At 42.3% G+C, this 27,628-nt stretch overlaps 1 protein-coding gene across 1 annotated transcript; it reads left to right on the top strand.

The window, feature by feature from the left end:
* The first annotated feature begins 283 nt into the window (after positions 1-283).
* Positions 284-27,628, top strand: hs3st1l1 (heparan sulfate (glucosamine) 3-O-sulfotransferase 1-like1). The gene is made up of 2 exons (XM_070978206.1): positions 284-726; positions 26,115-27,628. Exon 2 carries the CDS (start codon positions 26,300-26,302, stop codon positions 27,239-27,241), a length of 942 nt encoding a protein of 313 aa, XP_070834307.1. The 5' UTR covers positions 284-726; positions 26,115-26,299; the 3' UTR covers positions 27,242-27,628.

Here is a 27,628-nt window from a genome sequence, read left to right as displayed (position 1 = left end):
GTATATACAGTATCTCTCTCTCTCTCTCTCTCTCTCTCTCTCTCTCTCTCTCTCTCTCTCTCTCTCTCATATGTAGTACTACTACTACTACTACTACTACTACTACTAATAATAATAATAATAATAATGATAATAATAATAGCCCATCCAGTGGATTTTGCATGAAGCTGAAATCATAACTAATTATGAGCTGGCCACAGATTTAATCTCAGTGCACTTAAACAGAGCATCACTGTGCAAGTCTGAGTGACAGTATAAGAAGTCTTTCCCGCTGAAAGCAGATGATTAGATAGGGATTAGTGAGTCAAAGTGTGAACTGCAGCTCTGCTCAGGCTGAGGATTGCAGAGCATCAGTGAAGAGAGCACCTTGCCCTGATCATCTGACGGCAGACGGCTCCTCCCCGCTCCCTCCTGTCTGTACGCAAAGCGGCGGCTCGGGCACAACTCTACCCGCGTCTCTCCACACATGCACGTCTGCGTGAGCCGGAGACGGAGTCGAGTTATCCACTTTGAATAAGCAAGGACTCCGTTCCCCCCTGGTGTCTGCTTTCAAATGAATCAGTGATGAGAGTGGCGGAGAACAGAGACGGACGCTTTTCTTCTATGTGGACCGGCAGTGCGCAAGAGTGCGCTCCGTGGTTCAGCATCATCATCATCATCCTCCGCTCCTGAGATCAACCCCAAACCAAGAGGCGCGCAGAGATCCTCACCGAACCCCTGTGCGAGGTAACCAGATTTTCTCTGAAGATTTCCTCTACTTTCTGTCCGTCTGCGGGAAATCCACCGCTCCTGGACGGCACGGCGGCTCACACACATGCTCATATGCAACACTTTGAATCTCCAGCGTCTGACAAAAGGATGTTTTATGCGTTTGAATTCACGGGCGATTAATTTATCAATTATTAAGATAGAATAAATCCAGCATCACCTTGCAGCAAGCTGAAGCTCTGACATTTTGACACATGATCATTCATTCATGTGAAATGAGTGCCTTGTCTTCTCCCTGCAGTTCACATTTAAATCCTCTGTAATAGAGTATTGATCAAACTAATTAAAATGCTATAGCCAATAAATTAGCTTTAGAAGCTCCCAAGAGAACGTCCTTCAGTACATCTTATGGGCTGTGCCATAAGAATAAGAAGAACACTTTTAATGCTTTAAAAGTTTGGGCTAAATTGTGTGAAGTTAGTGTGTTTGAAATAGATTCAAATAACAAGCAAGCTCAAGCAGACAGTTCATAGAAGTTCTGTTATTAGCTCTGAGTGTGTGTGTTTTCTTGTATTAATGTATCTTGATGTTGAAAGTATGAGCTCAAGTCAAAGGGCAGACATGTGCAACTAACGGTAACAGCCACTTCCCTGTTCTTGGTGAAATGCAGCCTTGCTGGAGCAGCATCACGTCTCCTGTATCTGGTATCAGACCTACCAAGTGAAATTCCAGCAGCCATGTATTAACGTCACAGGATGCAAATTACCACAGCCCGTGCAATTCACCTTTAATTACGAGCATGTGGGTGTTGGCTTATGTGCTCCGAGCTGCAGGATTTCTCAAAGGCATAACAGGGTGTTTGACTGGAATAAGTTCTCTGATGAAATTAAAATGAAACATGCTTTGTCCTTTTTTTTTTTTTTTCAGCAGCAGCCACTGAATTGTTCTCAGAATTACTGTATGGGTGTAGTAGACAGTTTATTACACTGTGAGGTGCTGTATGTTTTTTTTTTTTTTTCATTTTTTAATTAGCACTAGGCTGCCTTCAGGCCAGCCTGTAAATGTGCTTGAGTAAATTCTGTTTTCATTCATTTTGGATACACAAGATATCAAAAAGCTAAAAGATTTGTGCAAACATATGGATTACATGTGGACAAAACTCTCACTTTAAATCAAAGGTGGATGTGTTCAAAGTGCTAAAATAAGAAATATATAGTAGTATATGTAAATAAATTAGAACTAAAAGGCAGTTTCTTTAAGGAGAAATTAACTTGGTTAGAAAAGTGGGATACAGACTGACAACAAAGGGCAAAAGGTCAACCTGAAAGCGGGGTTGCCCTCATTATTTTCACAGCCGACTAATCAACATGAATGGGCTGATTGTGTGTCTGTAGCTAAACTGGGACACGTATTTCATTTGCATTTGCTCCTCCTGTAAACGAATGTGTGAGTAAAGGTGAAGATGGATGGAAGGCTGAAGGTGGGATGGTCTGTGGGCTTTTCCTGACACTAAGTGTTTACGAGTCTGATCGTAAAGACGACGGAGGTACAGGGAGATGTTACGATTTCTAAATCCCCAAAGAAAACTCAAGGTGTCTCAGTGATGAACGGCTGGACAAAGGTAGAGGCTCAGCGGACGTTACACCATCACGTCAGGAGAGTTTCATGTGGGAAGGATGGAAAGAGGAGGAGGAGCTGGGGAGAGAAATGCTTTATTGTGTACAATTTCCTGTTATTCTGTTTTGTTTGGAGTTTATCCAGTTGGCTCCACTTGAATAAAGGAAGGGGGGAGGCATCAAAACAAAAGCACATTTTCCTTTCCTCAGGTTTTCCTAATCGAGAGCAATAGAAAATGAGGAGAGAATGGAATTAATATTTGATGAGGTTACGTTCGGTGGATTAAAGGATGAAAACGATTAGCGCAGTTACAGGGATATTTGTTAAAGTTGCTAATGAAATCCAGAATTTTTCTCTTTTTGTGGTTGGTGGGTTGGCTGATTCTCCCTCAGGAGATAAGAGAGTTTATATGTCTGCTGTGCTTGATGCTATCTCAAGGCCTTCATTCGTGTATTAAAATCAGGCTGAAATTGAAATTCCTTTTTGCTTAAAAAGAAAAAAAAATTCTGTACATATCCTTGGTGTTTTGATTCTGTACATATTAAGTCAAAAATGTAATTAGCAAAAGAAAGTGACATTTTTCTATACTGACAGCACCACGTACATTTGTGTTCCCCAGGCAACGTCAATTTTTGTTCTGACCGTCACTGTTGGAGCTGTAATTTGATTCATATGACGTGCGTGTGAGCAGGCGGGAGAAGTATTTTGTAATATCACTGTAATTCCAACACACACACAGGCAGTTTACCAGCTGGGGCTGGTGGGTCATTTCTCCATGACTCCACGTGTTGACTGATGATCGCGATATGAATCCTGGGGTAACATGCAGAACGCTGAAGTTACAGGACGGCCCGATAATGTGAGTTGGGATGTCACCATTACAGTTCTAAATGGAAAATCCATCACAATGAGCTTTCACTTCTGAATCAAAAGCAGGATCTGTGATTCTCTGCATTCTTTACTCTCTCAACCCCTGCCTACTTGCGCTGCATGCTAGAAAAAACAAAAACAAAAACAAAAAGATGACACAGTCTAAAGCTGGCAGCGCTGCAGTGATGTAACCAATTCTTTGACCCCTGCGCACTTTCCACATTTTCTACGGTTATCTAGCAGCTAGCTCAGCTGGTGATATCTATCCATGGAAAGTAGCCTTTCACTCAGAAAGAAGATAGATGCAGGAAAATGGCGCAGCAACGTTGCACAAACAAGGACTTTTTATTTCTCTTTTGCGACAGTCAACACAATAAACAGCCTTTCAGTTACTGTTATGCTTATCGAGCCACGTTACAGATGACTACATGAACTCCACTACTGCTTAGCATGCACTGTTCTATGACTGGGAGAGACTCACCTCCCACAACAGACCCACGAGTTTACCTCACAGAGGACAGTTCATGTTCCCCACCAGGCCACTTTCTTTAAAGTGGTTGTTGTACAGTAGCCTTCTGCCATCTAGTGACTCGTCTCTCTGTGTTTGTGTGTTTGATTGATTGGTGCAGTGAGTTGTGCTAATTTTTAAATAAATTAAATTTGACTGCAATGTGGTATATTGCAAAAATAGCTCACTTGATACCATGTAGTTCTTTTTCTAAAAAAAAAGAAGAAAGAAATTGAAATCAAAAATCGAATTGAATCGAGACCTTAAATCAAATTGGATGGTGGACTTGTAGAATCAGTAGTTTTCAGTCTGGTCATTCGCCATCACTGCAGCTGAACCCATGACAGCTAATTCTAGCTAGCTAAATTCCTGCATATGATGTGACAAACACAACACTGAGTGTTGGGGAGCAGTCAGTGACTCAACAGTCAATGGCATCAGCTTTTTCCACTAGGTTTTGACCTTGTTTGCAAAGAAAATGCTAAATTGCTGCAGCTGCAGCCTCATAGTTTGTTACCTGACACAAAAAGTGAGGGGAATTAAAATTTAACTTTAGAAAACATTCTCCTGTTACGCCGAGCAGGACGGCTGACTGTGGGACAGCGTGAAGGAGTGGCTTCCTCTTGTTACCATAGCGACAGGGTTCACAGGGACCAGGTATCATTACTTCCCATGCAGCCAGTTAAATGGAAGTTGTCAGCCGTCATGTGCCTGATGATTGACTTTGATCCGAGCTAATCACTGCTGTGTTCATCTCAGAGCTGCACGACTTATTCAGTATGCTGCTGAGCAGAGTGTGTGTGATTTCAAAAGTGAGCTGCTTGACCTAGCGGATTCCCGGTTCTGCTGGCTTTATGATTTGGGATATTTACATCGCTGTGATTAGGTTACCCGAGTACAATCACTCATCCAGCATTGTGATGGTAATGTCATACAGAGGCTAATTTTTGTGTGTGCCTCTGGAGTTGGCTGGATCTCCTGTCTGCCTCCCCCATGGACTGATTACTGATCAGACTAGCATTTCATTTCAGCCTTGTGGGGGGAAATTAGAGGATTAGCAACAACTTCATGCTTATTCCCCTATGTATCTTCCAGGCCTCCAAATCCTGTGGAAGCCATTGTTATTTTAAGTAGCTTGGCAATTGAGCGTGGAAGCAAGCTCTAATTCTCCCAAGTCTTTGGAGATGCGGAGCGGCAGAAAGCTAGCATTTTGGAGCTACCTCCGCTGCTGTTCATGTTCTTTCATGATGCGTAAGTGAGCAACTGAGAGCGGGCCATGAAGCTGGCTGCCAGGACCTCTTCACTCCCATCCTTGGTTCATACATAATAGATAAGTCACTGTAACTTACAGTACAGGGCCATAACTAGGCTAATGCCCAGATTTGCATATTTGTGCCGAATTCCATAATTCATGAGTGTGCAGCAGGCAGCGATCCATGGTGCAAGGAGCCACCTCGGCCCATACGCCATGTCTCAGGGGTTGATACCCACCATGTGCACCAGCAGCGTAGTATTAAAAAACAGCATCGAAGCTGTCAGTGCCAGACGCTTGGGAGCTGCTTCTTCGTCATCAAAAGCCTCCGAGTTTCAACTGAGCCTTTGGGAAAGCCTTATTAAAGGCACCGCGTATCTGATGACAGAATCAGAGGACAGGCCTTTTCCCGCTTAATTTTCTGCCATTCGGAAATAATAGGACGGGGTGGGAGTGGGTGAAAGAGGAGACAGCGGAAGGCGGTGACACCTTCCAGTGAACAGATTTCACAGGCCACCTTTTCATCAAGAGGTTGAAGAAAGGCTGACGCCGCCATCATCGCCAAGTGCTATGAAGTAGATTCATCATTCCACTTGATGATCAGCCAAGTTATTTATTCATTACCTTTGTTCTCTGCCTCAGATGAGTAGGAGCGTGTCAGCCACATCCCTCATTATTGGTGACTGTGTGTCACACACCCGTATTTTTTTTATATCACACCCATGTCTTGTCATATTTTTCAGATTAATGGTATCTGTCGCTTCGGAGGGATCGTGACCCCGTCGCGTGGAGTGAGATTTGTTTTGATTCAGATGCCTCTGCTTCACCATATGCAGCCATTTATTTTGTGTGGGTGTGTGCGGTTTTGTGAGGCTGAGGAAGGGAACAGATAGTGATATGAGATTTCCACGGGTCTCTGTTTGTGAAATATGTTCCTCATCTGTGTGGTATCCTGAGAGCAGAATCTTTAAGTAACATTTCAGTGAGATGACTTCACTGGAACGAGATTATCAGGGATAAAGAGGGACATGATTTTAAGGCAGCTTTACGTTTTGCATATTGAAAAGAGTCAACTGCTGGATCGTCGGTAAAAAAAAATGTCGTGCAATGTTAATTCAGCTGTACTTCTCTTTTGTCTGCTTTCCCTTTTCTTTACACATCACTGGTGGTGATTTTAAAGGGGCAGATGAATACTCATGAGAACAAAATGTCAAGCATTGGTCGGCCCTCCTGGCTCACGCTCTCGCCACGACCAGAAGCAACATTTGACATTTGTTCTAAAGGCGAAGATCTGGGTTTGTCTAAATATGAAATTTGATCTTTAAAGACATTGATTTAGGTTTAGTGTGGGAAGGTCAGACACCTAACAAAAGCGGCGCAGACCATCTGTGATTTGATTGATTTGATTTTAAGCACTGAGGAGATGAGAGTAACGACCTCACGGCGTCCTTCAGATCAAAACCTTCAGTCCTTGCTCAGCTTCAGCAGATCAAAGCTACTCCTGAAGTAGAAAACTGGTTACCAAAAGGTCCAACAGGTCTTCCACAGGTAGATATACTGTTAATAGTGAGTATTTAACAAAGGCTCACATGCACATGGATAAGGCTGGGCACAGAGTAGCCTCCAGAGAAAGCTGTCTGACCAGCGTTAATGATGTCCCAGTCATGCTGACTGACGGAGGCTTTAGCAGCCATCTCTTGAGGCTGAGCAGGGAGCTGTCCACAGTCCTGAATGAGACTGTTCATCTTGGTTTCTGGAAGGGAGCATGCCCATACCGGCGCCTCTCTTTTTCCCATCTCAAAGGGGAATACTGCTTATCTGAAAGTTGAAATTGAACTTTGAAATATGCTATTCCTCTGCCTTAGCTTCCCTCCTTTTTGCTTAAAAAGCACAGAGCTGGCAGAAAGTGTTGTTACTCAACTATATATATGATCTGAAAACAAATGAACTATGAATCAATACAGTGTAAAAAGATAAACTGATTAATCATTTAGTCAAGCAACTAAAAATCAGCAGCTACTTTGATGATTAATTAATCATTCAAGTCATGTTTCCAAGCAAAAATACCAAACAAACACTGCTTTCATCTTCATGATTGTGAAGATTTTGTCATTTGATAATATAATGAATATTTTGGGGGTTTGTTTTCATTTTGGATTTCAGGAAAAGCTTTTCTCCACATTTTTATAGACCGCATGATTAATCGATTAACCTAGAGAATAAATGGCAGATTAGTCAGTAGTGATGTTAGCTGCATCCCTATAATATTATGTAATGCAGAACTAAAATCCTCTCATACGTAAATACAATACGACCTTTGTAAAACTTGACACCGTGTCAGACAGCCGTTCACTGAACTCTTCAGTAACTGATTCTGTATTGCAATATAATATATTTAAAGCTGTTCTATCCACATCATTTATGTGGAGGAGCAAAAAAAACCATAAACCACTCACCCCATGATATGGAACTGAACATGATTAGACGATTGCAAAAAAAAATTATCAGCTGACAATCGTTTATTCAACTAGAACAAACATGGTCTGGTTCTCGTCATGATCGTAAATGAAATATTTTGGGGGGGGGGGGGGGGTTGCCATGTGACGCCATCTCGGCACTGTGCATTTTTTCCATAAGCATAGAGAGGACATGATGAAATGATTATCTTAGAGAAAAATCACTAGTTTAATTGACCATTTAAATGTAATTGTGAGTTTCAGCCCTAATTTAATGAACTGACTGCAGCCCAGTGACTAACTACAGCTTTTAAAGTGAGCATATTCCAGGGTTGTACTACAGTGCACAGAGGTTTCTATTTTTCTGGTGACTCAGTGTAACATGCTGCGTCCCTGTCTTAGAGGAGGTGGCTGTGTCATTTTACCTCGCGACCAGTGTCACAGACTTTTAAATACTGATTCACGAGTCGGCCTGTTGTGTATTAGTTGCTGAAGTGTTCATGACAGTGTGTAGTCTTATTATCCGGCAATATAAAGGCATAATCAGATGGATCTGTTAATGCAACCATAATTTGAAGCTCACTCAGATACTGGAGACATTCACATGAGCTTCCTCTTGATTTATCCATGTCCTTTCAGATTAGTTTTCTCCATTTCTGCTGATAACATATTTGTTTACTCCCTCAAATCTGTAATTATATCATTTGTTGTTTCCACTAATCTGCAGCATGTGTGTAGCAGATGTTCAACATGTTTATCATTGTTTATTGTTTGACCAGTTAATAATTATGAGCTGCGATAATTTAGCTATAAGAGGATAAAGATGAATATTTTCACATTTGCTCTTATTTTTTTTTTATTTTTTTTTATCGTTGAGAGGCAAAGGAGCCAAAAATGACAGCCTAAAATGATTTGGATACTGTATTTAAAAAGCTTTTTTTTTTCCCTCTCTGTTGTTACCGATATGCTGAAGATAAAGAGGTTGATTCATTTGCGCTGCATTTGGTTCAAATCTGTATTCCAATATCCATCACTGTAAATGAACTCACTTACTAGCCTTCACTTCAGTGTCAGAGAAATATTCCATGGCGTGCGTGCCAGACATATGTTCAATTTATGTGTGTATGCATATTCCATTATTGGAAATGCTTTTGCTGCTGGTGCTTTGCTACATATTTGCTCATATCTGAGTACCACATTAGGAGCAGATAAACTGGTTTGTCCAAATTTGTGTTCTACAGTATTTATCATACAGTGCACATCCACGCCAGGCTTATACAGGCAGAGGGAAATGTGCTAATACAGATTTTTGGGAAGATAGTTTTTACATGATATATTTCTGTATTAGATAAGATCTTTTTGTTAGTTCAAAGAGTGAGCGTGTGATAAGAACTGTCCCGGTTAACAGGATGACTCGAGGCTGGCTCAGGCCAGTGAAAATGGCAGATTTTGGCCCTCACCTTCAGAATGAGTTTTCATCACACGGCTTCCTCTTTACATCATATCCCCTTAATAAACTGCAATAGGATTACAAGGTGTAGGCTGTGATCTGCTCCAGAGGTGTGGAGCACAGTGGGGATTAGGCATGGCATTTGATGTCAGCTTCCAAGGTTTCAAAGAATAATATACCATCCTCATTTCATCACTAGAGGTAAAAGTAGAGAGAGGGTGGTTTTGGCCATTGTCCGCCATAGCGCTGAACATGAGCTCAGGTTTTGTGGCTTTGAAAGAAAGTGGGAGTAAGATGTTGAATATCCTCAATGGAATTATACTTGGAGCTGAAACGATCAGTTGATTCATCAATTATTGATCGACAGAAATTAATCAGCAATAGTTTTAATAGTTTTTAGCAGTTTTTAGTTGTTTAAGTCATTTTCAAGCAAAAATGCTAAAAGTTCATTCAATCCTCCTTCTCAAATGTGAATCTTTGCTTTCTATAAATTCTATATTTTTGGGTTTGGGGCTGCTGATTAATCTGCTGGGCCTTTAGGCAGTCGTGATGGGCATTTTGATTTGGATTAAATTATGATTATCAAATTAATCAGACTAATCAACCAGATTTTGTAATGAGTCTAGCAGCTCAAACTACCATGAAAGTCTTCACTCAAATTAAATCTAAGTGTATTATAAGTGGATATTTCTTGATATAGAAATGTACATAGTCCCAGTTCCTGAGGTTCACAGTTCAACAGGGGACAAAAGTTGGGGATGAAGTTCTGTGTTTCCAAGAAATCAGTTGGTATTCCTCTTTTTTTTTGCTCTTTAAACCTCTGGTATTCTGTAAAGGATGTTTGATTTTTGTTCTTCATATGGGTGAAGTCACTAGAGAGGTACACTGACTTGCATTTGTACAGTTGTGCATTAATGATTTCAAGAGCAACAGATGCAGCTGCATTCGCCTGTGATTTAATGCAAGGAGCACGACACGTGGGAAAACTCATTGCCCAGCAAATTAAACCATTACCTCCCCAGTTGGAGTTAAATATGGAAAAATTACTCATTTAATGTCTGATTACTCCCTAATACAGCCATCTAAACAATGGCAACCACTCAAGTAAATTCTGCTTCTTTGCGAGATAAGGGCGGCAATTGCTTGTCAGGGTCACAATGAAGTTTTATTAAAAGATGCACACTAAGAACGCAAAGGAATTCATCTGTTCGGATTCATTATGAGATGGCTCTCTGGTCTGAAGATTCGTCTTCATTATCCAGCCAAGCACCAGGCAGATAACACTGCCTCATTTGCTTTCCGAGCCTCAATTTTCCCCGAACGATAATGCAGCTTCTCTTTTGTGTGGCTGTGGTAAAGACAAGCAAGCCATTTTCACTATGCACGCAGGATTACAAAGGTTAATCATCAATTTAAAGCTAATCTTTGTTAAATACCAATAGAAGCATGGTGTGTGCTCGAGACAGATATAATCAGGCAAACCCCAAAACAATCCTCCATCTAAATGAAGTGAAAGATGGTTAATCTAGGCTTTACAGCAGGGGTTGATGAGCGAGGAAGGGGGAGGACTGCATCGCACTACTTGACTAATGTTCCAGTGTTCTGCTGCTCAATTGAGCTGTCAAATCTGAGGGCTAACCTCAGAAACTGTACGACTTAGGTCGAGAGGGTCCCCAGCAAAGCGCGTTCAGTCCCAGAGTGCTCCAGCTTTGAGGAGTCTGCAGGAGAAAACTCACATGCATCCTCCCTTCCTTCATTTTTGCTACAGAGTTGAGATAATTATGGAGTTTTAAAATTATGCAATCAAGGACGAGATCCCTCTCCCCTCGTCTGGGAAAATGAGTAATTAATTTTCTCCTTTTTTCTCAGTTAATATGCAGGAGACTGGGAACACAGGATCCCAGTCATTATCAGGTCTGGTCTGGTGAAACATGTCTGCCAAGTTGGCTAATTAAAAATGTGAGCTACTTCCCTTCAATCCCACCCTGCTTGCATTTTGTCAAAGGTGGCGACGTTTTTCAACGTGTCCGGCTTTTTGGGCTGGAACATTTTGCCCTGAAAATAAAGCAGCTGGGATGTATTGGTTTTAAAAGTATAGGACGCAGAAGTGAAGTTTTGCATTCTTTTTGTTACAACTGTTGCCTGACAGGATAAGTTCAGGACAAAACATTGCAATTCCTATTAACCTCAGCCATTCAAGTCTCCTGGCAGGAATTTACAATAATGGGAAATAGAATCCGCTCACCTTAATGGCCGAGGCAGTAATTCCATTGACAAGGTATGCTCCTTTAATAAAGATAAGCCCCCAAGAAAATCAATAACCTGAACTAATTTCGAAAGGACTCAGGGTTGTCTAGACACACAGCGTTCACACCTAAACAAACAAGCCTCACCAACCCATTTTTAAAGGCCTTTTTCATTGATATTACTTTGAGAACAAACCATTCTCATCTTTGCTACAAGACACAGTAACAAAGCAGGCCAACAAGCAATCCTGCAGATCCCCTTTCTGTGATTCTTTTTATTCCCCCATTAGGCCTCTGAAGCTGGGTCCACAAACTTCTCTAATTAAGAATTCGTCTTCAGCAAATTCACCCATAAAATGGCCCTTGCTGCAGAACGTGGGGTGATAAAAGCAGTTATTGGGCCTGCGACCTCCTTTGCCTCTTATCTCCCATAAACACTTCAGTTGGTTTTACGGGGCCATGGAGGCGGCAGAACGAGCAGTAAGCCAAAGGGGAATAGTGGGGGACTGATGACTTATTCATGAAGAATGGTGCAACAAGACAGCACAGATGAAATTGACAGTGAGAAGACCTCATACTATAAGTTGTTATGTAGTTCTGATAAGACTTGAAGTTGATTAATCTTTGGCTCGGGCTTCATTTCAGTATGCACCACAGTGTTTTTAAAGATAAAATACAAGAGTGCTCATGCTCCTTTTTTTGGACAAATATAAAATTATACTGCACTCTCATTAGCTTTACCAGGGCTCCAACATTAGCTTGTGGGTTTACAAGCAGAGACAAAGCTGCGCTCTGCTATGAAAGTCACCCTGCTGAAATGACATGATTTTTTTATTCCCTCTATCTTCTTAACCTGATTCTGTCACATACCCAGAACTGCACATGCACGGATATTTTCATTAAGTCGCAGACAGGTCTTTTCAGCTATTTAAATGAGCCTGAATTCTTCACATGCATCTCACCTAACAACTCTGTTTTCCTTTTCATGTGCATTAAATTCAGTCAAACCCAGTGTTTTTTTTTCCTTTTTCTTTTTTTTAAAACCACACCTCATTTCAGTTTGTGCATGCTCTAGTGGTTTAAAGTGATGGCAAATCCCACCTCGCTATGCAGGCTGAACACAAGTGTACGGTGACACTGCATTCAAACTGCTGCCAGTGTTATGTTGGCCAGAAAGAACAAGAGGAGAAAGTAAAAAATTAACAGAAGTGCCAATGCTTGTGGTTAGCCTTCCTTGAAATGTCTGTAAACAACACCTGGAAACTCTGCTCAGAAGCAGATGTAAGGCCCAGCTGGCACAGGACTTTTCATTTCCTCTCGGGCGCTGAGGAAAGGCCGATTAGCTGCCCGGCACTACATAGGCAATGGCGTAGAGCAGTGCGAAGGCAAATGCTGTAAACAATGTAATGATAGAGCGTTCGACAGCGGCGTGAAGTTATGATGGTTTACATCCTCCCTCATCTCTGCCCAGTCAGACCTCTGAAACACTCTGCCAGAGAGGCAGACTAGGCATGGGGAAATGGAGCTGGAGATTGTTATTATAGATAAACACTTCCCTTACGATCTAGTTTGCCCTGCAAGTAGGAAATTACAAGGATGTGGCTCAAAGTTGAGCACAGAGGCAACTGATGTTATTTGCCTCCAAGGTGCCACTGTGCAGTCACAAACAGCGCTCAGCATCTCGGCAGATGATACTGAGCGCTGTTTAGTCGTTGGTCATTTTGAGATTGAGTTAAAATATTTGTTGACACTTAATATTGCACGCCGGATCAACAGAAGATTATTTAGAAACAATCGATTCCTCATTTTCGGTTGTTTGATTAAGCAAAAATCACAGATGTTTGCTCCAGGTGTTTTTGTGTGTCATATTTTAAAAAAACATATATGAGCACGTCAGCTTGGCCTCTCAGAGCTTGTGATGGGTATTTTTCACAGTTTTTGAAATATATGGCAGACTAATAAGAAAACTATTGGTACATGCAGCCCTGTATATTTGTTAAGTTTCATTCAAAAAGCTTGAATATTTTTAATTCAAAAGCAAAGGTTTGTATGAATAACGCTGTTTTTCTAAATGATACATACATGCCGTCTTATAAAGGACAGGTTGCCAGTTTTGCAGGGTCTGTCTAAAAAGAGTTATTCAGGTGCAATTATGAACACTGAAACAGATTCTGCTCCCTGTAATCATTCCTCCTGTTCATACTGGCCATGACGATATCCCTTCCTAATGTGCTGCTGGAGTAAGTGATGGGGACAAAAAGCCACAGTCCTCATTAGAGTCCTATTTTAGTCCTATTTTAGAGTCTTCAGTGTAAAATTTCTTCTCTGCTTCCCTGGACAGTGTTTCCCTATTGAGCTGCAGTGGAAGGTTATTAACAAAAACAGAAATTCTGTACTAAAAAGACTAACACTGGAAGATATCCACATGATTCGTCTAACTCAGGCTGAAGCTTCTGTTAACTTCAGATGAATGTTTGGGTACACTTTTGCACAAAATGAGGAATGTGGATTTTGTCTCTCGTCGCTTCTATTGAAAGCACATTATAGGGATCTCTTATTAGTCAGCAGGAGCAGGAGAAATAATTAGAGCAAAACCTTCTTTTTTTTTTTTTTTTTTTTACTGAAGGTTTTGCACAAATTGCCAAAATAAGTGAAGTGGCTACTCTTACCTTACCCCTCCCTTTGTTCCCTTACTGCCTTCTCCCTTCCACCTTCCCACCCTCCAAGCCAATAATGACTTATACAGGTTTTGACATACAGGGACAGTAATAGACAGACAGAGGGTCAGACACAGGCATATGGACAGATTGGCAGATGGACAGACAGACAGACAGACAGACAGACAGACAGACAGACAATTAGGCATAAAGATTGACAGGAGAACAGTCAAGCAGATGGACAAGAGATGGACGAGAGGCACAGAGAGAAAATGAAAGTGGTGGAAGATAAACAATTATAAAGGCAGGGATTGGGGAAACAATGGTTGTCAATAAAAGTAAATGACTGAACAACAAGAAAAATAATGTAGAAAAAGAACTTAGGACAATAAAAATGAATGCTGCAAGCAGCGCTGAATGGGTCCTGTCATCCAAGAGGCCTCAGCAGCGACAGCTCTGAATCTTCACAGCTATTGGACACTTTGCGTCAACAGTTAAATATCACTTCATGTGTCCACTATGTGGTGCTAGAACACATGCACTGATTTATCCATATTGGCAAACATATTTTTTATAAGCTGTATATAAAAATGGGTTGGTGAGACTACTAGCAACAGTACTTCTTTATGGCAGTAGGATTCTTTGGCATTTACAGTTTTTTAGAATCTGTACAAATGTACATATACATAGTTGTTTTTTTCTATTCTGTACTTTGTATACTTTTATTTTTTTCCTTTGACCTCTTTATGCCGCTCTGCTTGCTCTTTGCAATGCCTGTTGGCTGTAACGACTAAACTTCCCCAATGTGGGATCAATGAAGTCCTATCTTATCTTATCTTATCTTATCTTATCTTATCTTATCTTATCTTATCTTATATGATGTTGCTGTACATCAAGTGATCAAACAGTGTAAATTTCATGTAAGTCGAACGATGTTTGTCACATGTGGCTTGCTTCCTGTTTCCAGAAGGTGGACCTGTGACTATGACTCATGAATGTCACACAGGTGTTATCAGGAGCAGTCCATCAACAGCTTTATGAAGTTTGAGGCTGAGCTGAATTATTCCCACTTCCTCTTTTCCATCGTGTCATGCATCTGCCATGGTGACAAATCAACAGATATATGTATATATGATATGTGTTAAATATATATGATAAGTGCATATGCAGTTTTGTACATCAAGGAGACATTTAAAAAAAAAAGTTAGCATAAAATACAGGAAAAATGAACTAAATTCAAAATGGCCGACTTCTGCTTGAGCAAAGTTAATGAAAGCCAAAGTGAAATATGTCTGAAATAATAAGAGCAGTGAGCATATCAAATTTTGAGTTTTCAAGTAGGGTGAAAAATGCGTCTTCAGGCTAAGAATAATTAGTGGTTGCTATAGAGCTGATGTGGCACACCTAAGCCCCATTGCAAGATCAAATCTTAATTTTTACCTATTTGAAAACGGTGTGAAGTTTTGTGACTTTTTGAGCACCCTATAGGCCTCAAACATGTGTTTAGAAATTTAAATTAACGCACAAAATCCAAAGTGGCTGACTTCCTGTTTGGCAAACTCTCTTAAAAGAGACGAGAGCAACGCTAAATCCAGTGAACATCAAAGCGTGTTTATCTCAACACTGGGGTGCGTTTGGAGCACTTTGGAGATAATCACACCACAGCTTAATCACTGCAGAACTTTGACATTTTCACCAGTCCTGTGAGTTTTTGAGCACCTGAAGCCATTCAGCAATGTGCATTTTGTGGCATCCGTGTAACTGATTGTTGATTGATGGACGATGTGATGTGGAGTTATGTGGTGACTGCCGCTAGTTTAAGGTATGAGTATGATATGAGAGCATACATTTGTGTGTGTGTGTGTGTGTGTGTGTGTGTGTGTGTATGTGCGTGTCTGTGTGTAGGGGAATTAGTTCACAGGCAAATTTAATGAAATGACAAGAGAGGGGGGCAGGTTTTGTGAAGTGTGAGGTTTGCTGCTGTGGACATATGTTCTGTGAGAAGGTCTATCCTTGCCTTGGGCTGAGCTGACCCTGAGATGATACAGTCCCTTTCCACACACACATTGTTACCTCAGGGTTAGCCTAAACCCATGGCGACACAATTCACTCTGCATTCCTACTAGCCCTAGGCTAAATGTCCGTTGGAACACACAACGATCGTTTAGATTTTCGAACGACATGTGACTACTCTGTTTACTAAAGCCCTGTATCACACTGGCGCCTTTTAGCCATCTGTTTAGTAATTTTTGGGGAATAATCCCACAAACCCTGGGCTAACCCTGCTCTGGAGCAGGGCCAGCAAGCCCTAGGCTGAAGTCAGGGTTAGCCCACTTTCACGGTGTGAAAACTGACTTAGCCTGGGGCTAACAGCTCCATTAGCCTGGGGCTAAGAAGGTACTAGGAATGCTTTTATCCCTGGGCTAAGTGTAGTGTGAAAAGCCCAAATGAAGGATATCCTGCCAGTGACTTTTTTTCAGAAATACTGAGTTGGTGGGCAGAGCCAGGTGGAGAGGAAGTAACTGTCTGAGGTGTTCATGGCTTGAGCATGTATCTGAATTTGAAAAAAATAATAATTTTAGACATTTTATGTTTAGAAATGTGTGTTCTGTGGATCAGTTTGTGTTGTATTCGCTGTAGCAGTGTAGCAGTGCATCACCATTGCGGAATTAATGAGCGCTGTCTGAAGATTTCACACATTCATTAATATCCTCTGCCTCGTGTTTCACTGAGGGCGAGGCTCAGCCAGGTGACCAGCTGAAGTGAAGATAACATAAGATCCAGAAAACAGTACCGGTTGCAAGCAAGGTCTGTAATGAGCAACACGCCAATGTGATGACACATTCTGTCTTTTTTGTTTTTAGCTGAACTAGACCAGAGAATATTTAGTATTAACAGGTTGGTGATGTTGTTCTGCACTCAGCGTGATCTGTTAAGTTTGCTGAAAGTGATGTAGCCCCTGTATGTTTCATGTGGAGTGGGAAACTGTGCCAGACTCCATTTAAAAAATAGCATTTTAAATGGAATTTGGCCTTGTGTGCTCTGATTAATCTGGCTTGCAGTTAACTTGTCAGTCATAATTTTGCTTTAATGAAAACTCAACTCCTGGCATTTGCTCCTGGTATTTTCCACCACTGTTTTGGAAGAAGGAAATAATCAGAGTAGCAGGCGAACCAGCTTTAAAAGTGACATATTTTCTTAGCGCATTGCAGTAGATCTCATTTATACTGATGTGGATTTGCACCTAAGCAAAGACACCTTAAGGTCTTACATTTGAGAATGGAATTTGGTGTGGTGGTAGGTGGCCATCAACATGACAATGCAACATGATGAAATACAGATAGAGAAGTGAGTTATTGTGTTACATGAACGTTACAGCAGTAATATAAGTGCTGGTGGTATAGCAGAGAGGATGCGCCGAAAGAGAAAGAAGCTGAAACAAACCACAATTTCAAAAGTAAATTTCAAAATAAAGAACGTAAAAGTCTCTGAATGTGAAGAATGAACAACATAACATAAAAATACAGTGTTTTGTTTCTTTCAGGGGGGTACTGCTGGGGGAGGGGGGAGAATGACAAAGGTTGAAACTTCTGCACTGAAAGATGGCGAAGCCACCTCAACCCGCACTGCCCAGTCTGCCCGATCACGTTACAATCGATGACCAGCATGTGAAGCGACAACTTGAATTACTTATGCAGATGAGGTAGCTCGATATTGTGAAAGTTCCAGTTCAAGGTCATTCGCTGTGGCTAAATGACATTCCAGAAATGTGTTGCTGTCACTGTCAGTCTGATACTCGTTCCATTTCTGATCTGCATATCTCACAGTTACGCTTGACTGATTTGTCATTCACACGTACTGCGCAAACAAATGAAGCTAATCCTGTCACAGTCAAGTCATCTACTCTGGGGGGTCAGTTTATAGCTGCTCCCTGACTTTCTCTGGCTAGATCTTTTGTGATTGTTGGTAAGGAACGACGGCGGCAGCACGGTGGTGCAGCAGGTAGTGCGCGTGCCTCACAGCAAGAAGGTTGCTGGTTCGATCCCCGGGTGGGGATTTCTGTGCATGCGTGGGTTCTCTCCGGGTACTCCGGCTTCCTCCCACAGACCAAAAACATGCTCATTAGGTTAATTGGTGACTCTAAAAACTGCCTCGGTGTGAGTGTGATTGGTTCTTTGTCTTGTGTGTTGCCCTGCGATCGACTGGCGACCGGTCCAGGGTGTACCCCGCCTCTCACCCGTCGACAGCTGGGATAGGCTCCAGCCCCCCGCAACCCCGAAAGGGTTGGTGGTATAGAAAATGAATGGATGGATGGCTGCTTCGACACAGCCTCTCCTCACGCATACCGTCTTCTGCTCACTGTGTATCTGGCTACAGAACATGCTCCCTCTTGTTTGTTTACCGTATGTGTGCTGGTGGTATCCCGCTGCTACAGCAGGGAGCACCATAACCAGCACTGACACATCTAACTGTATAATGCTTCGACCTCTGATGCGAGCAAATGCATGACACCCCTGTGGGAAACGGCTTTAAGTTGAACACATTATTATCGGCTCGCTAACTGCAGCCTGGTGTAGAATCACTTCAACACTTGGCAGCCAACAGCACATCACAGAAGGTCCAAATACTAAACCTCCAGTTCTGCAGCGCTGAATACATATTTGTGATGGCGGGAAAACACTGGCAGATCTGTGGCATGCGCCTACCAATAGGATGTTGCTGTGCCAGAGCGAGAAAGGTTTTCCAAGTTATGCAGAACTGCACACACCAGCTGTAGTTTTTGGGAAATAAACATGAGATATCTAAGTTGACCTCCTCGAAGAAATACCAAGCCCCCAGTGTGCACATACCTTAGTTAATATGTATTATGTGCTTTGCCCTGGAGTACAGCTTGCACAGTGCATAACTCAAGACTCGGCTGAGGTGCGATTACACTTGTTGTATTACTTAATGCTGTTTATGAGCTGTAAGATCGATGATATTTAATAAACAACCCTACAAGATCGTAAAATTCTCTAAACATTGTGCTTTTCTTTTTGCACATAACTCATCAGAGCTATGATATCTTTGTCAGCACCCAGCAGGCCTTCCCATAGTTTTTCTCATTAAACTATTCATCAGATAGGCCTCATCAAAGATTAAGAGTATCCTCACAGTTCATTACAAGATGCCCTGCTTTTTATTTGATGAAGTAATTCATCCATAATGTATGTGTATATTGCAGTTTGCAGGATGCCTGCGAGACTAGAGAACAGCATTGGTTTACCAAAGGCTTAGACCCAAGAAGAGAGAGGAAAGTTGGTGCATTTGTTTTGATTAAGTCAGCATTTCAAAGTGTTCCCTCTGCGATGAACTGTAGAGCAATTAATTAACATGGAGAAGATCAGACTCATTGTGAGAACTAGGAAAGGCTTGATGCGAAAAGCATGAAAAGAATTACGGTTGCATTAAATTGGTGGAGCAAAATTAGCTTTTTCTTCGTATCGGTGATGAGGAGGCCGTTGCAGCAGAGAGATCGCAATGCTGTGGGAAGCATAGGTGCCTTATCAGAAGTGGCAGCTTGAATGGGGATCATCAGGCCACTCTGATTGAATTCCTTCTCATAGTCTGTTGTTGTTTCTGAAGGACCGCCGAACACTTCCCCGAGTGAGTCAGCGTCCCTGGGATTGGTTGCCTCCACTCATCCAGGGGTGATGAGCAAGTCAGCCTGTTTTATCTGTGAAAATGCCTCCTGGGAATCCAGACAATGTCAGCTGATGCTTGAAATAAATCTCTGAGCATTGACAAATGTCAACGCTAAACTGGAGGAGGCCTGGGCCAGGGTATGCAGCCGAGCAACAGAGATTGCTACAGCAATCCTGAGTCAGTTGAACAATAGTGTGTGTAGGCTGGGTAACTGGAGGGGTTAGGCCATGGGGAAAGGACAGTTTGTGGCTAAATGCAGCATTGTTTGACCCCTGTATTATCTGCCAGAAAGAAAAAAAAAAATCTGAAAAACCACGAGTGTTTCCAGCTTTAATATCATGTAAAATGGAGTGAGGCATTGTTTGTTGATACATATCTTTATGCAGATTTGGGCAATGTAGCGTAAACATACAGTATATTTATTTATGAGGCACAGGCCTTCAAGTTGGGTGGCTCATGTTCTACTTGTGCACAGATGGCAGTGGGCAGAAGGATTGGTAATTGGAAGGGACTGCATCGCACACTGAACCACTCCGCAGGAAAAAAGAGCTGAAAAGATGGCTATACTGTGAAGGCTTAATTCAATGTATCTAAGATCACAGTTTAAACACTGTAATTAGTGCCTGGGGCCACATGTGTCTGGGTGTACTAGCAAATGACAGATTTCATCCTCTTGAAGTCCGTAATGAATGCCTCTTCTGACATGTGGGTGTGGATTAGGTCATTGTGTTACTCATGCACTCCCGAAATAGCCAAATATTGCTTACCATCAGAGCTGCTGTGCAATTTCCTCTCAAAGCAAGGAAATGTTGTCTCTCCATCTTCAGTGTCACTGTGTGAAACGCTGCTGAGGTGTCAGAGAGAAACATCTACATCAATATTAGATAACATGTCCTAATCCAAGCTCCCGCTACTGCCATCGTTGCAATTGATTTGGCCAAAAAGAATGCAATATTTCTGAATGGAACACATTTTAGTGATGTCATTTAGTCATTTATGCATAAGGATGTGATGAAATTTGGGGATTCAAGAACGAGGGGATGAGCTGGGGGTGCATGGGAATCAATGACGCATCAGCATTGCAGAGTGAGACTATAGGTGGGGGCTTCACAGCTCTTCATGCGTGGCTGTGATGTGAGAACTGAGACAAATGAGAGGGAAGGGGGTTAAACACTCCTTTAGAGGTACAGGAAACTGAAATAAAGTACAATGTGGTCTTCCAAAAAAAATATGAACCAACCACTGTCGTAATTACCGTTCAACATGATGAGATATATTAATTCAAAACTGATGTCTGAAACCTTTAGTCAAAGTTGTTCTTTGCTAAAAAAAATTGATGTTGTGGATGCATGAAGTCCTAAAATTATGTGAAATTAGCATGAGATGCTTATCCACCAGGTGGCCCCAGAGGAGAGTATGACTGGGATGCAGGTTCTAGCAGCATTGCAGTGACACACATTCATTTACCTTTTTTTTTTTGGTTCACCCAGCTAAAACTAATGCTGTCTAATAAACACACACATACATTATAATGTTCAGTTCTTTGTTATGGCCATTTCGGAGCATGTAGTGTGTGCTGCTATTGAATTGTATTGCGTTATACTGGCAGGTGTTTCTATTACTTTGTCCAACCTATTTATATCAGTGAGGGCAGATTATATAACTGAAACTTCTCTGTACAATGCATTCTACGGTGGCCCTGAGGGTCAACACATAGCAACATTTCACACATTTCACAAGAAAATACAATTTCAGAAAACAGGAATTTTCCATACAACTAAGTCGGAACACCTGTGTTACAGTTTCCTAGTGAGGGGGGAGAGGTTGAGAGTGGCAACTGTCTGTGCTCAAGCTACCACAGCCTCCGACCTACAGTATAAACTCACCTGTAAGTGGCTGTTCTCTACCACTGGTGTGCATGGACGGGGACTGCAAACTCATTATTTTTTCTCGTCATGGTCAAGCCAGCTTTGTGGGAGGACTGAAATGCTCAGCAGCGCTCAAGGTGTCACTTTAAAATCTCTTGCATGCTGATGCAGAGCATCTACTTAGTGTTTTGGATTCTCAACACATGGCTGGAAATGAAGGATTTTACTCGTTTTCCCTGGGAGTATACCTCATATGGCCCAGAAATTAAACATGCAAATAGTGTTTTATAACTGTGTTGGGTTCTCGGAGTAGAAATGTGAGGAGGTTGAGAAGAGAGGAAAATATCATCTCTGTCCTCTGTGAGCAGCTGAAGTCTTATGTTATAAGAGAAATTAATAAATTGAGCCAGGAATCCCACTGTGAACCAAAATGCATCCATAATTTAAAACCCATCCTGTATGTGGGAGTGCAGTCTCAGAGTTACAGTTGGATGTGTGTGGGTGGGAAATATATTGTGCTGGTTTTTGAGGGCCTGATACAGAGAATGGCTGAGAAAAAGACGAAGGAGAAAGGGGAAAGTGCAGAAGAAAACAGAATGGAGGTGAGTGCATCTCTGCGTCCCAACTGATAGTTTTTTGGGGGAAGGGTCACTGCATCTTACAAGAGCTCATCTACGCTGTGAGCCGGTCAAACAGAGAAACAAGATTGAGAGGGGGGAAGGGAAAGAAACAACCAGGAAGATAAGGAAGTCTGTCTCTACACTCACTTCTACTTGAGATACATTTTTGTCTCCACCCATGCTGAAAACAAAAATCTCAAAAATCAGCCGCATGTGTGTATTGAAGTGTGTAAATCCTTTAAAATGTGTGACCACGACATGAAAAAAAAATAATGCAGCAATGATTAATACATTTAAAGTCCTCAATTGAAATCAATCAGTTTAATAGCACAAAAGCCAGCCTTTGGCATCAAGCTTTATTGCAGTAATAATTATTTTGTACTAATGTCTCTAATGAGCGGCCATTAAAGAAACAAAGCTGCCCTGTTCAATACCTGCTGCCTGCCACAGTTAATGGCAGAGCGGCCTGCTGAATATGAATGAGGGTTTGTTCTGTCGATGTATAGAGGCTGTTTGGGTTAATTATTAATTATTAATCTGGTTTCCTGTAGCACTGAGAACCTGTGGAGCCCTCCTCTTAGCCTGGTGGGATATAATGAATAGTGCGGATCTGTTGGTTGTGCTGTCTGCTCAGGCGGTCGGCAGCACTTTTGCTCTGCTGCCACACAAGTTTTAAATCCAATAATGGTCAGCAAGTGCAGCTCTCGCATGTGGAGGCTCTGCATCATGGGTTCAAGTGGGAAGGTGGTACAGCTTGTTTTGTTTTATAAGCATTCATGTCTCAGTCTGTACCAAATTCAGTGTCCATACCCACGTATGCACGGTCAGGGTCAAAGAGAGGCTGGAGCATAGCTCAGCGTGAAAACGCAGGGAAATATCTTGAGCATATCACTGGCCAATCACAGAGCTAACACACGTGGGAACTAATTGACTGAGTCAAACTGGAATTCATTACCCACTGGTTTAATTGAAGATGTGGGCAGGACCCCTTTGTTTCCCGTCTCAAACTGATCCCCCGTCTTCCCAAACTGACTGAACTTGAACTGCAAAATAATAATTAAAAAAAAAACTGAAAGGAGATTTCAATTATTCATGTTAGGGATGAAGTGATCCAACATTTTTTTCTCTAGATACTGACTGTAAAAAAATCTGTGTACTTCACTGTGACTGGCATCATTTCTATTTAGGTTACCATGAGGCCAGAGATTTCGGTGGCATAAACAACTGTGGCCTGCTGTGACTGACAGAATGCAAGTGACTGGAAAACTGTTTTAATGAATACCGTGAGTTCGGTATCAGCACTCATCCTGATCCAGTGTGTCAGACCTGTGTACATATTCTGGTTGATATCACAGCTTAGTGCAATAGTGCAAGCAGCAGAGCAAGAGGGATACTGCTATAGCTAGTGTTATTATTATTACTGTTATTATTCTAAAATAGGCACTAATAAAAGTATTGCTTCCTTACAGCCATTTCCACAGTATTTCCAGTTGCACATTTCACCACAGATAAATTCCATCTGGCAGTTCTGGTCTGACTGCACCTTCACGCTCACACCTGCAGATGATTAAGATGGAGCACCTGTCCTGATAGAAAAGGCGCAGAAGCAAAACATGCAAACACCAAGAGCGAAAAAGTGACTAGAGCTACTATTTAGATGAGAGGCAGCAGTGCTCCCGCTGAGCCACCACACACAGATTCTATATCCTACTCCCACATCTTAGTGAGGCCGCAGTTGTCCCCTGCCAACCCCAGTTAGGTAACCTCCCACTGGCTCCACAGTGTTCAGTGGAAACCGTGTTGGTTAAAGGGTCTGCCAGATAGCGTGGCTGCCATGTGGCGAATGAAAAGCTGGAAAGATATGCATCAAGCACTGAATAAAGCAATAAGGCCCTGTGGAATGTGAAACAATGGCTCCTTCCAGGTGGTGGTGTGCTGTGAGGGCAGTGGGGGGAATTGGATGAGACAGAAAGCTCGTCTGGCTGCCTTGCTGTTAGCATTGGACTTGGCAGCTCTCTGCCAGGGAAACGCTGACAGGCAGGCGCGCCTGTCACAGCACATAAGTGCCTCCTTGCACAACCCTGGGCCCTGTAGGGCAGGTCGGCTCTCCTGCGTTCAGCTCACAGGCCCAGTCCCACACTCAAGAAACAGATCGTAGTGTGAAGCGGGGGCATGTGTCATGGCCTTTATATGGTTGAAAGACTCTGTAAGGTGAGAGAGAGGCCACCGGTGACATCACAGAAATGCACCACGTGCATTGGTTGTTATACTACTCACACAGCTCGCTGAATCCGAGGGACCACTTCCGTGATTCAACTGCACTTGAGTTGGAGGATTCCCGCAAGCAGAGACAGAATAGAGACAGTTGGTCGCTAACAAAGACTCACGTGCACAGATTTCCGCAAAGTTACTTTCATGCGTGCCTCACAAGTCAATGACTGACAAAAATGACTCCAGGACTTTCATATCAGTTACTGCATAGATCAATTTAGAATTAAACTATTATTACATAGCTGTTACCTTTGGTGTTTTACTGTACAAATGCATGCTCTGAGGATTAGGTATGATGAAAATGCCTCAGGAGAGAGAACGGATCGTCCATACTGTTTGTGCTGATATTTATTGAGAAAATTGTACAAAAAAAAAAAACAGCTTGGAAAAAACTAGTTGAAAGTGCAGCCTCCCTGCTGCTATGAAAGCCACGGAAAAGCAAATGTATTTAATATTTTACTCTTTTTCGCATCGATCTTTCTTTTTAACACATACACACACTCAGTGTATTTTTTCTTCATTTTTTTCCCTTTAAGATGTAATTACAGTAAATTCTATCTGCAGAAAGTGATGCAGGAATTCAGCGTCTTACTGGTGGGAGAGATTTCCCCTGCATCCCAAATGTGTTGAAGCGCCTTTCATAGAAGCAGAGCAGTTTTGAAAATGCATTCAAATGATCTGTAACATATTTCCAGCCCACATTATAAGTGATGAGCAATAGGGTGCTGACCACTTAATATATGTACTATATGCATCCAGAGCTTTGTACTACTGTGTGTGTGTGTGTGTGTGTGTGTGTGTGTGTGTGTGTGTGTGTGTGTGTGTGTGTGTGTGTGTGTGTGTGTGTGTGTGTGTGTGTGTGTGTGTGTGTGGCAGTCAGTTCCCAGGCAGGGAATATCTTTGTTTGTTTAGATTACCTTACCATGACCTTTGCTATTGAAGCTGGATGTTTGCCCGGCCCTGTTGTTTTGACTAGCACAGTGTAAGCAACAACTCTCTCAGCTTGTTTTCCTTGCGAAGGTAACTGAAGACGTTTGTTTTTTAAATTAATTCCATGGCATTTAAAAAAAAATAAAAAATTGTTCCGCTCTTTCAGCTCCCGGCTTCTTGCTTGGGAGCAGGGGAACATTTTGAACATGTTATTTCTTGTTTAAGTGAAGGCAAACCATATGAGAAGGGCCTATTGAAGGCAAGAAAACAAGGAAAATATTCAAATATGCAACAGCCCTCGTAATAAAAGATAAAAAGTTAAAATCGACGAGACAGCAGATTTTCCCATGGTTTTGAGGGTCTCTTCAGCAATATTATAAGTCTAATTTAATGCCCTAAATCCTCCTCCTTGTGTTTGCTGAATTTCATTGCCCGAGTATTGATCTTTCTTGACACGTATAGGAAATCAAAGTCACCTAGAAGTGGGAACTCATCTGACTTCCTGCAATAAATTTGTCTTTATAAATCTCCAAATGCTTTGATTCCGATGCTCTGGGGCATCAGTGTATTGACTCCAGTGTGGATTTTGACCTGGTAAAGGAAGATAAAGCACCCCGGCTTCGTCTTCTGGCCTTCAGCCATACTTGCATATCTCAGACACATTTTCTAACGAGCTGTCTGGATAAATGTTTTTCAGTCCAGGAAATTACAGTATCAATTGAAAGTGACTTTATAGAGTTAGAGGAGAAAGCAGATGGGAAGAAGGAAGATGAAAAGAGACTCAAAGAAAGATGAATTGAGATTATCCTTTTGAGATGATACACTTATAACAGACATGGATTGTATTTATGGCTGGATTGCTTTTTCAGGTGAATCAGGAAAGTGCCATTTCAGTATAATACAGCCATTCATTCTGCTTTATATGCCTGAAATCTGAAAGCCTTTTGTTCTTTTTTGTCTTTGTTCTACCCCACAGATGTGCTGTGGACTGCCGATGATTTCTCCTCCTCCTCCAGGTCAAATTCAATGGCAGACAAAGACTGCACTTCCCACTGCTCTTGTTAACACTGAGCTCAGAAAGACAGATCTTGTCCACAGCTAAACCACTCTCCTTTTCTTACTTCTGTCTCTTGGCCAACCTCCACCCATCAGCCCATCACCATGGCTTGTTTCCTGGCATCGGCCTTTTTCCTGGTTCTCCAGACATACGCTGCCCCACCTGAGCTCATTCAGGCAGGACTTGGCATAACACTGGACCCCATGGACCTTGATCCTGGACTACCAGCCAATGTCTCTGGAGATGTGCCCTCCTCTCCACCCCCAGGGACTAGTAAAAGAGCCCCACACAGTATCATTATTGGGGTACGCAAGGGAGGCACAAGAGCGCTGCTGGAGATGCTCGACATTCACCCTGAGGTTGCTGCTGCTGCCACCGAGGTGCACTTCTTTGACTGGGATGAGAACTATGCCAAGGGCTTTGAGTGGTACCGTGAGTTGATGCCCTACTCTTACCCACACCAGATCACCGTGGAGAAAACTCCAGGTTACTTTACGTCAGCCCTCGCACCAGAACGCATCTGCGCCATGAACTCATCCATAAAGCTGCTACTGATCTTGCGAGACCCTGCTGAGCGGGTCATTTCTGACTACACCCAGGTGTACTTCAACCGGCTGGAGAACCACAAGCCGGTGCAAGCCATTGAGAACCTGCTTGTGCGCAATGGAGCCCTGAACATCCGGTACAAGGCCATTCAGAGGAGCCTGTACGACATCCACATGCGCAACTGGCTGCGCTACTTCCCTCTGGAACAGATACACATCGTGGATGGGGACGCTCTCATCCGTGACCCCTTGCCAGAGCTTCAGAAGGTGGAGCGCTTCCTCAACTTGCCCCCAAGGATAGTTTCCACCAACTTCTACTTCAACCAGACCAAGGGGTTTTACTGTATCCGAAGTGATGGTCGAGAACGCTGTCTGCACGAGTCTAAGGGACGTCCTCACCCAGCTGTCAACAGCACTGTCCTCCAGCAGCTCCGCTCCTACCTACAGGAACACAATCGAACCTTCTTCAGGCTGGTGAAGCGCACCTTCGACTGGCAATAAGGAACCAAGATCACAAATAGACTCAAGAGAGCCACTGCTTAATCTGTGATGAGGACAGAAGGGGGGCAAAAGCACTTTACAGAACTGACATATAAACCCCCCCTTGAATATCCTCTTAATAACTACTGTTTTGATCTCTGGTTTCAGCGGAGCAGTTCTATATACTGACAATAGGGCAAGAAAATATGAAAAACTGTAACTAGAGGCGTAAGATTAAATGGAAGAATCTCCAAGCTTAATAAGTCATTCTCTATGTGCTGGAAACGTTTAAGTGATTAAATTGCAGCAAAAACAAGTTTGTGAAACTGATGAACTTTTTTTCCTCTCTCTTGTTTGATATTCTTGTTCTTGATAATAAATTGTTCTGCTTTCAAATGTACCAGAAAA

The sequence above is a fragment of the Chaetodon trifascialis genome, chromosome 13 (assembly GCF_039877785.1).
Source record: "Chaetodon trifascialis isolate fChaTrf1 chromosome 13, fChaTrf1.hap1, whole genome shotgun sequence".
NCBI classification, from domain to species: domain Eukaryota; kingdom Metazoa; phylum Chordata; class Actinopteri; order Chaetodontiformes; family Chaetodontidae; genus Chaetodon; species Chaetodon trifascialis.
The sequence above is the reverse complement of the archived record's forward strand: the minus strand, read 5'-3'. Positions and strand labels throughout refer to the sequence as shown.